Source organism: Bombyx mandarina, chromosome 15 (assembly GCF_030267445.1).
Source record: "Bombyx mandarina strain Sakado chromosome 15, ASM3026744v2".
NCBI classification, from domain to species: Eukaryota; Metazoa; Arthropoda; class Insecta; order Lepidoptera; family Bombycidae; genus Bombyx; species Bombyx mandarina.
The window spans coordinates 4,987,046-4,998,239 of record NC_143221.1 but is presented as its reverse complement, the minus strand read 5'-3'; the positions used below and the strand labels follow the sequence as shown (position 1 = coordinate 4,998,239).

General features: G+C 36.8%; 1 protein-coding gene across 4 annotated transcripts in view; it reads left to right on the top strand.

Annotated features, from left to right (window-relative positions):
* Positions 1-1,022: 1,022 nt before the first annotated feature.
* The window catches only part of LOC114245449 (GTPase-activating Rap/Ran-GAP domain-like protein 3), a 216,169-nt gene continuing 205,997 nt past the window's right edge, over positions 1,023-11,194 (top strand). The window contains exons 1-2 of one of the 4 annotated variants that reach the window (XM_089732744.1): positions 1,023-1,142; positions 3,161-3,272. In XM_089732744.1, the coding sequence (XP_089588870.1) occupies positions 3,218-3,272 (55 nt within the window). In that variant the 5' untranslated portion in view covers positions 1,023-1,142; positions 3,161-3,217. Of the gene's footprint in view, positions 1,151-3,090; positions 3,273-11,194 lie in introns of those variants that run through there. The other 3 variants (XM_028177615.2, XM_089732745.1, XM_089732747.1) reach the window with 3 other exon arrangements.

Below are 11,194 nucleotides of genomic sequence, written 5' to 3'. Positions count from 1 at the left end.
TAAATCAAACAAAAATAAACTTAAACAAAAGCTTAAAATTCGTTCTCATGCTTAAGATCATATAGATTAGATTTTATTTTGAGTATATTTAAATTTGTTCAAGCCATAACAATATTTTATGTTACTTATTCGATTGTCGAAAACATTTCATATCCCTACATAAACTTTCCCATGTCCTAATTATCGGGTCTTTCAAATTAGGTCTCTGCCACCCCTTAGCTTGGTAGATCGTGATGTGAGGTCCCACAAGTTCGTACCGCCGTCTGTGTAACAGAGACTTTTAGTATTCGAATCCAACCTCATGTTTCAAAGGTGAAGGCGTTTGATGGACAGACATAGTAATAAATATGGTCTCTGATAGCCGCTAACATCATGTGGTTTGAAGATTCATGATGGGAATAGCAGAGCAAGGGTTTTGTGAGCCCGTACACATAGATAAACCAGTTCCCATTCAAAAGCGAGGGACAGTCGTTATACTATATCTACAATTGAGGCTTGGACCTTATGTCTCAAGGTGGTTGGTGGCCTAAATTCACCTTGTGATGTCTATAGACTGGTAACTAATACCACGTGGACTGTCAGATCATATCATCAATCGTCTTTGGTGATTACGACAACTGTAGGTACAGAATCTAATTTAAAGTATTCAAAAAGTCGGAAATAATATAAATAACAATAAAAAATGCGATATTAAACCGATTCACAGTTATTATAAGACGAAGTGTTGCACTGTTTCAAAGCTTCAAAAAAACCTGAGACTGATTCTCAGTTTGTGTATTAGTACCCTTTCAGAATAATTTAATTTATTATTGAAATGGTTAAGCGAACTCAAATTTTTAACAAGGAAATCCTTATGAATATTTGAAACCATTGAACTACTCTGCTATCAACATGTGGTTGTCCAAGGTTATTCTGATGTCGGGAGCATGTCGATACTTGGCGCAGAGGCTTACATAAGCGAGGGTTTTCGCTTTCAGTGTGACCAACGCTCATTGCTTAGCAGTATTCAGTTGCCGTCAGTACTTTGCTCAGTGTTCAGTACTCGGTCAGTCGCGGTACGCGCCACTCCGACGAGCGCTCCGCTATCGCACGCGGTATGCGATCTTTAATGAAAATTATTATTATTTAAATGAAAAACAGTGGTAATTTTGTATGTTATAAAATTTATTCACGTTTAACCATTTCGGTAACATGATTTAACGGTATCACTTAAATACTGCATGAGGCGCGAAAGCATTGGTCGTGGGAAATGTCCCGTTTGAAGTTTGTGTTTTCTTATGGAAGTTGACAGGCGGTGAACTTATTTATGCATTATTTAGAACTATTTTATAAAACACCCTTTTTTTAATCTACTTCGAAAAAAAGTAATAGGTAAATAATTAAATAAAAACGCTTTTATAGAAAATCCAACTAAAAATTTGAAAATCAATTTATCGTAAAAAAAGCGTTTATTCTAAAACTATTATCAAATTGTGCGCAAGTGTTTTATTTATTTATATGATGTCATAGCTATTTATAATTCACGTTTTTTATTTTTTGAATTACTGATCGAACAATAGAATTCACAGCTATTTCTTATAATATGAAAGTTTAAGCCTATGCAAAAAAAAAAAAAACTGTTTGAAATTTCATTTCATAGGAATACATTTGCTTTCGGAATTGGTAAACTAATTTCGATATAGCTGTCTCAGGTGGAGGGGTAATCGTATAATGTTTATTTATGAAAACATGAATATATTGGTCTCTTTGGTCGATATTGGATTGTGTGTTTGTAAATTTGGACACCCGGCAAATTATTTGACTGAATGATAGAAATTTCATTCGTTTTTCATAGAGGCCCTTATGCTCCTCTGGTTTTAAGTGGTAACTGAAGTCCGTAGAACTCACAACGTGAATGCCTTTCTCGGAATATAAGATTAAAGTCACAATTGTAATGTTTTAGACTTATTTTTCTGTTTTCTGTCCTTACACTTACGCGACAGAAATAGGTTGCATAGTGGTCTCTACCCGTGCGGTTTTCCAAATCGCTACCCTACCAGCAAATAATAAATTATGTGGGTTTGCGCTTAATTACACTTTATTATTATTTTATCTTCCGGTAGGGTACCGGAAGACGTAGCGTGGGTTGGCCTCCCACAAAATGGACCGACGACCCATTGAGGTTCGCGGGGATCTGCTGGATGCAAGCAGCGCTGGACCGATCTTTGTGGCGATGCTTGGGGGAAACCTATGTCCACCAGTAGACGTCTGTGTGCTTATAGAATTAAATAGATTATTTTATAGCGGAAGTTCATCGTGAAGACGTATTAAGATAAAAAAAAAATTCAATTGGTACCAACGGTATTTGATCATCAACATAGTCACATTTATTAAAACGAGTACGTCAACCGCTTTATCTTATAGGTAATAATGATGTAATTTCAACAAAAACATAAATAATGTACAAGACTCAGTTAATCCGAATTGTTGAGAAAAACAACGCAAAAACATATAAATTATAAAATACCCGTGAAAATTTTCTATCTCTTAGGTTTATGGCGCTTCCTTTTAGATTTCACCAATGTCAAGTGATGTTCAGTAATGTTTATAGTAGTTTACCAAAATTTGTTCGACATTCGGTCATTGGTACGTGCCCAATGCCTGCATTCATTGCGTAAAGCAAGAAAACAATCCAAGGAGAGCCATAGAAAAAGATAAAGAGCGCTCTAAAAGCACCATCCTGTATTCAAATCATCTTAGGTTTACAAATAAGTCGTTTTGTTGCTACACCTATGGAGCTACGGTTCGTAGAGTCGCTACGGATGTCTACGTACAACGTAGAGCTTTAGAACTTTGTTTGATTTCGATATGTATTTACCACAATAAATAGTTGAGACGTCACTATAACACAACTTTCCAATTCGTGAATGTTTTACAACTATAACACTAAAGAAAAGGTAAAAAATAGACAAAGAAGTCATACCTTTTTATCACTTCATTAAAAAGAATAGTAAATACTACAAACACAAAACCGAAAATCTAAATACCAATCCCCGACTTACGTCGATCCAAAATAATCAATACGAAAGCATTCAATTTAATTTAATGAAGAAATTTAAATATTCATGTTACTGAGACCGAACAAACTTACCACTAAATTTATACAAAAAAATTGCAATAGGCTACTGAAAATCGCAGTTAATGATGGACTTGGAAAATCTAAGACGTGTTGACTGAGATGGAGAGACGCGCTGAAGACGGAAGACTACGCCCTCCACAGCTTCAAGAGACAGGTAATTTATTTAGCAAGCCGTAAAAAATTAAGTCGAAGAGTCAAATGAGAATGCTATGAATTTTTTATGTGAAAAATGTTCGTAAATTTTAAGAACTATTAGTCCAGATTTTTTTATTGTCCTTGGTTGGTTATCCTCGCATATGGACATCAGCAACGATAGGGGCAGAGCCAAGCCGCTGCCTACGGCCAAGCCATTGCTTATCAACTAAGCCGTTGGCTACCGAAAAACTGTTTTTTTTTTATTTTCTTAAATAGTAAATTTTTTCTTAAATTATAATAACTCTCCATTGAGAAGCTAGCAGCCTCGCTGTGCTCTTAGCATTGCTGGTGTCGACGGATAGCGGAAATCGGTTATTATTAGGTAGGAAATAGATAAGCGTTTTTTTTGCCTCCCTAAGCTGATGGTCTAGATTCTAGAGATACCATATTAGCGTAACCTCACCTAGAGTAGGTGAGCTCACGGGGCTCACACCTGACGATGTTGCTAACACGAACCTTAGCAAGAGCCGTGCTTCGCAGAATCTATCACCGAATAGGAAACGCGACCCACTGAGAAGATCCGGCGGGAAACCTAGTGGGCTGTATCTGTGGATTAATTTACTCGCCGAGTTCTTCATCGCAAGCGAGAACGATGACTGGTACTTAGGGTATCTAAAAGCACCGTTAGTGGATCGGGAGGATCCGAAATGACGTGTTTTGAGCGACGTCGACTGTTTACCATTTGTTCCGCAGGATCGGCTATGTGGTTTCTGGCAGCCACGATGAGAGGATTCCCATGTCGTGCCGCTTTATCGAAGTGGTAGATAATTGTAGTAAGTGGTAGGCGTAATTACACTGATTAACTGTTGCGATTAAATATCACGTATAATATAAAATAAGATTAAAGAAATGACGGATTAATTGAGGTTGTATCAGAATTGAGTGCCGAGCACAGCATTAGTTAATGTTTGATTTGTAAACTGAATTCCGAGAAACGTATTTAGGTTTTGTTGAAGTTTTTGTAGCCAACGTTAAAAAGACTGAACTATATAAATGAGGAAATCGAATAAGGTACTTCGGTTCGTTTGTACAGCCTGCGATGCAGTTTCCACGCCGTGTTGACGGAACGTTCGTATTTATTTGTATTTAGAATTAAATCACCGCCACCTAACTGTTCTGTTTCTGTTTAGTATGAAACTTTTGTTAAAGGAAATAAAGGAATGTTTTATTGTTTGCTTTTATAGCATAGATAGAACAGCTCATCGCTCACTCGGCGTTAAGAGGTTACCTGAGCCAATAGATATGTATTATAAGAGGTCAAGTTTCTATTGTAACGGCTATCTCACACTTCAAACCGGAACATAACTGCTTCACAATAGAAATAGGTTTAATAAAATAAGGTAAACTATAAATATGTCTAATGCTAATTAAACTATCTCTAATTAAATCTTTCTAAGAAAGCTTGCAATGACAAAATCAATGGATAAATAACTGTCGATTCCAATACAATTGAAACCTCAATTTTTAAATATCAAGTTGTTTTTTTTTACCTTTTTATTGCCTTTGTAGGCAGACGAGCATACGGCCCACCTGATGGTGAGTGGTTATCGTCGCCCAAGGACTTCAGCAATGCCAGGGGCAGAGCCAAGCCGCTGCCTACCGTTTAATACTCTCCAGAAGCCTCGTTTGAAGAAGGACATGTCATAGCGCTCGGGAAACACCGTGGATTAATGTAATTGTTATTTATTTTGTTACTTAAAATGAAAAGTAAGATTCTTTAAATGACAATACATTTTACTCTAGAGAAAAGTTAAAAATAGTTTGAAGTGAAATCACATTAGTTGAGTGCTATGTGCTGTTGTATCTATGAGAACAAAGCGCAGACAAGTGCAATTACGGTGAATAGATGAATAAAGTTTGAATTAGTTTCATTAAAACTGCATATTATTATGGAACTTCGAGTTGAGGCTACTGTGTTACTACGGACCAATTCCCAATTCATTCAAGTCTTAGTGGAGGACAGCTCTAATGCATTTCTCTGGTTAACGTAGTCTAATTTCGTTGGTTTGCTCTTATTTGCATGCAGTCAGTTAATGTAAATTGTCCTTTTGTCCAAAATTAATTAAAAATAAAGTCGTAAAGTTGTATGTAGAGCCATTAAACAAATTTGCCTTGTCTTTTCTCATTACCGGGAAAACGAGGCGGAACCCCCGCGGATACCTGCCCAAAAACCGTTTTTTTTTAAATTCAACTATCATGTTTTTATTACGTTAGTAGTGTAGTAGTAGTGGGATTTGAATTCGAAAGTTAATATCAATATATGTGATTTTTACATTTCTTTGTTTGTGGAATTGATAGTGAGCTTATTAACAAAAAAGCTTTGTCTTATGTAGGCTATTTTTTGGGCCGGGGGCCGAACCCCTATTGAAGTCTTGGTGTCGAGGGGGTAAGTGGGGTATGTAGGACTGCCAGTTTTATAGCTAGCGAAACAACTTACAGTATCTGACAACTGAATGCGCTACAAAGCTTAGCCAACAGTATCAGTAATAACTGCCAGCAAAGCATCTAAACTCCACCCGAGACAGAACTCGGCAGTCGATACTGCAACTAAATGCGCAGCTATGTCCTAGGACCCTGGCCGGCGGAGTTGTCAAGGCGAACGGATGACTTTATGTCGGCCATATCGGCACATGGCTAGTTGTGCCGCCCAGGCGAAACAGTTGGTGTTTCAAAATACCCCGCAGAATCAGAACCAGTCTGTTTGGTTGAAATGATACACTGCCAACTGGTAGCTCTTCAAACCGGTGAGGAGCGCTAAGTTGATAATAGCGCGGCGCGTGGCTTCAACTCCCTGCGGTCGCCCCATGACCTTCACCGCGGGAAAGCTGTCTTCTACTAGGGTCGGAGCTAGGCGAAATACTTCCTCTGGCCCTCGATTCTATGGCGGCGAATTAGTGCAGAAAAGGAACACCTCTCTCTCTATCTCGTTCCACCGCCTCCTTTTAGGAGATGATTGACTCGATGGCCTCATCAATTTTATTCGAAAGCATATCACACGACATCGATACATTATTTCTTCGGCAATAATCAAGAAAAATTAAATATATATTTTTTATCTGGCTCTAGAATTATCTCCCATATACGGTGCTTTTTAAGCGATATGACATGTTTTACTTCAAGCAAAGTTTCAGGAGCGTATTGTTTAGCGGTAGGCAGCGTATTGACTATTCCCTTATTATTGCTGACGTCTATAACCGGCAGAAACTATTCACCATCAGGTGTGTGCCACTCTTTTCCACTTCTGTAACTCCTTTGTTACCGGGATCCACAGCAACGACTACACTAGAAGATATCGGTTAATCGCTCAACAATAATTTTAGATTTATTTGTGTACTTACTTCTTTATCAAGAATTATAGTCTAGATAACGAGATCGTACGCTAATAGCGTATGTTCTAAATTTTTTATTTATGCAAAAAAAAACAAAATACTAAAAATTATTATAATGATAACATTCCCGCGGAAATTATACATCAAAAGGCTACGGGAGCGCAATGGCTACGCAATTTTTATATTCATGTTTTATGAGTTATTTTTATAATAGAATCCAAAAAATTTGCTTTTCAAGACTTAGAGGCGGAGCACATCCACTGTGAAGTATACTAAAAGCTACTTTTATACTTGGTTAACTAACTTCTAAATACTATTAAGTTAGATATCTGTTATTTGTCTCTTGAATAAATACGACAAGTTACTTTTTTTGTTCACAACACTTGAGGTTGGATGAAATTGACTTGACGAGAAATAACTTAGTTGATTAATCACATGGTATGTACACAAAAGCCTCTGTTTATTCACAAACATAATCTGATAACAAATAAATTGTTTTGACGACTTTCTTTCCTAGCACTCGTACGCATGCCATAAATACATATATTACCTAGGAAAACAAGGACAGTAACAACAAGTCATGGATTGTTATGAACCAAAACTTTCACTTACATTTTTACGAAAGGAACTTTCACTTACATCTTTACTGGTGGTAGGACCTCTTGTGAGTCCGCGCGGGTAGGTACCACCACCCTGCCTATTTCTGCCGTGAAGCAGTAATGCCTTTCGGTTTGAAGGGTGGGGCAGCCGCTGTAACTATATTTGAGACCTTAGAACTTATATCTCAAGGTGGGTGGCGCATTTACGTTGTAGATGTCTATGGGCTCCAGTAACCACTTAACACCAGGTGGGCTGTGAGCTTGTCCACACATATAAGCAATAAATAAAAAAAAGGAAATGATTTTTACGATGGAAAAAATTATGTATCCAAAAAATTTCAGTAAAATCCTTGAACATTGTGGTACACGTCGTCCCTTTTTTGCTTAAAACTGAGCAGCCTAAGCTTTTTGTTGTTCCATGATCTGTCCATAATACTCAGATTTTCAGGTTATTAAATTTTTCACATTTCTCTGTAACACTGCTTCATATCTGACTTCACATTTGATTTATCTTATTTTACGGTTTATTTTTGTTATTGTCTATATGGGTGGACCATCTCACGGCCCATATGGTGCTAAGTAGCTACCGGAGCCCATAGACATGAACAACTTAAATATCGCCACACGTCTTGAACATGAGTTCTATTTAAGTCTCACTTTTATAGTATAACGGCTTTACAGCAAAATAGGCTGGATGGTGCGGGCTTACAAGGGGCCCTACTACTACTAAGCTTTTAGTTGATGTTTTTGAATTACTTTTCATCTTGCTTACAAGTCTGATGGAATCCGTTACTTTTTTAGTTAGCGTCACATATTTTTTGTTGTTTTTATCGAGTCAAGTCTATCCCTCCAAATGTCCCTCCTGTCAAATTACCAGCACTAATGTGATAAAGAGTTTGACGTATGTGAGTTTAGTGAAATTCATGAGAATATTCACGGATTTTTGTGAAAATTCGCATTTCGCATTACTATAAATAGAATGCGGTAGATACTGGCAGTGAAATAAAAATATGAAACCTGTTTAGAGGACATTTAATTAGTTGATTTTAGGCAGATTTCATAATAAGAGATTTCTCGAAAAATAGGCAACATAATAATAAAAATGTTAAGTATTGGTGTAGTCAATAAAGTTCAATTCTTCAAATCTTGCAGAAACCACCACGACATATGTCGTTTTGGATTATATGAGGTTTTCCGGGGAGATAGCACCACCGATTGCTATGATGTCTTGCGGTGTGTAGCGGCGAATGGAATTGCTTTAGCGGAAGCACAACATCTCGTCTGTCTACTGGTTTCTAAAAATGACTTTTAGTGTCATTCAAGGCCGTTATGTCACCAATCAAAATTGTAACTAATCAGGTTTTCTATTATAATTCTGTTTGAAAAAAAGAAACGCTATTTATTCAATCTAAATTGCCGGGCTTCAATCTTAAATTTCAGATCAGTTATCTGATTTTCCACGGGATTTTTTGTTTTCAAGACTTTCTTCTTGAAGTCGTTACAGCCTAATGGATAACGCGCTGTAGTCTTATTGAGATGCCACTATGGCATTGTTCAAATCCCGCAGGCGGATACAATTTTTTTTCAGGAAATATTAACACGTGTTCATGAATGACTTCGACGATGGAGGATTAATATCAGGTAATAAATTTTTTAATGCATAATAACCAGGAATTAGACCCCGCCACCGTGCCCGTTAATTCCATGCGAAGCAGTCATGCGTTCCGTTTTGAAGATATCGGATAACCATAATGCTATTTTAGACCTCGTGTCTCAAGGTGGGTGGTGGCATTCGTATTGAGGTCTCTATGGGTTTCGGTAACAAAACGAGTTATTTAATAAAACGAGGCCAACGTTATTCGTCAATTAATGCAAAAATTTAGACAACGCAAATTTAAGTACCACAAGTGATTAATGTTTTTTAGTTTAAAAATATGCCGTCTAATTGATTGCTTCGAACTTAACGGCTGAGCTAGATGGATTACGCTTCGCCCTGAAGGATCCGTTGAATTGCCTTTTTATTGTCGTTGGAAGGATACCGAACCGGTTATATGGCCGCACTCAAATAATTAATTTTATTTTGCCGCTGAATCAGGAACATAAATTTTGTTGTATCGTTGCAGCATTATCATAATACTGGCATAGATAATATTATTTTTATCAAATCATTCAGAGATGAGTGGGCACAGTAAAATAATTTTACATAATAATATACATATACGCAATAACACACACAAATAAAACCGTAGACGTCCCAAAATCAGGTACTTACTTGGCGTATATAAAATAACTGATATGATAGACTTCAGCAACTGGAAGTCAAAGACTATGGATAGAATCTAATGGAAGATTTTGTTCTACCAGGCCAAGGGACATTTTTTTATTTTTCTATTGCCCTTCTAGGCAGACGAGCCATACGGCCCACCTGATGGTGTTTACCGTCGCCCATTGACTTCAGCAATGCCAGGGGCAGAGCCAGAGCTGCCTACGAACATGTGAAACAGAAACTGTTAAAGGTATAACTTGACTGAGTTAATATTAACGATCTCCTGAAACTAGTTTTCGAATGAGACAACAGCTGTCTGTTCGAAGCGAAATTACCTATTGTGTAACACAAATAAACGAAAACTACGTCATTTATCAAACATCTTAATATTATGTAATTTCATTGTTTATTCTGCGTATATAGCTCGAAATGTCTCTGGATAATACATCACTGACACCTGCGAAACCATTGTCACTTAGTTTGTGTGATAGTTGTGAATAATGTACGTGTACAAGTTTGAAAGAAATACGTTATACATTTACATTAGAAAGATTTGGTTCTGCTAGATTCTCTGTTACGACCGAGAATTGTAATCTGCACGACTCCTAATGAAATTGCTCCGTATAAACATTTCGTACCCACACTGGGGTTTATTTAAATAAGTTGTCTAGGAATGTGTTCGTATTGTTACGCCGAAATGTATTTTTTTAAACAATACTATTTTGTTTATTTAGGCGTAAAGACAAGATGAAACAGTATTTCTAAACAGATTTAAGGCCTTTTCCATTTGGACAAATTGATTTGCTTACATAAAAATAGCTATCTACCAATTCGATATGTTAAGATACATTTGAAGGACCGTTTCAGTGGCTCGATTATCTTACACGATAACGAATTATGCTTTTAAAGTTATCGCGTAGCTCTATGCGGATGGATAAAGTAGTAATAATAAATTGCTGCTGTCCTTATTGTATTCAAATAAATTACACTCAATTACAAATAGAAGAGCGCGATATTTGCTGTTCATTATCAGTAATTCGAGAATTTTTGGTGCATTTGAATCATTCCAGTTGAACCAAACTGTATAGTGTCTGAAGAATGTCTAACTAATGATCGTGCATCAATATAATGTATCCATGACAAAATATATATAATAATATGTTGTTTATTGAAACAAACAGTTTTTAAAATCAAAAATATTTCTTTTTATAAAAGCAATTGTCTTTTTCAATGTAAAAGCCAGAGAGCAGTTTTTGTGATTAGAGAATGAACATAGTATTACGTCTATACTCGAAGTTAATACACGAGCTGTTTAAATATAACGAAGGGTCAAGAGAGCTTCATATAGTATATGAAAAGCAAAATATCTTCAAGAAAGTTGTTAGTAATAGTCTTACTGGAACTGTTAAATACATAAGTTTGAAGTCGTCGTGGCCTAAAGGATAAGACGTCCGGTGCATTCGTATGTAGCGATGCACCGGTGTTCGAATCCCGCAGGCGGGTACCAATATTTCTAATGAAATACGTACTCAACAAATTTTAATGTTGACGATTGACTTCCACGGTGAAGGAATAACATCGTGTAATAAAAATCAAACCCGCAAAATTATAATTTGCGTAATTACTGGTGGTAGGACCTCTTGGGAGTCCGCACGGGTAGGTACCACCACCCCGCCTATTTCCGCCG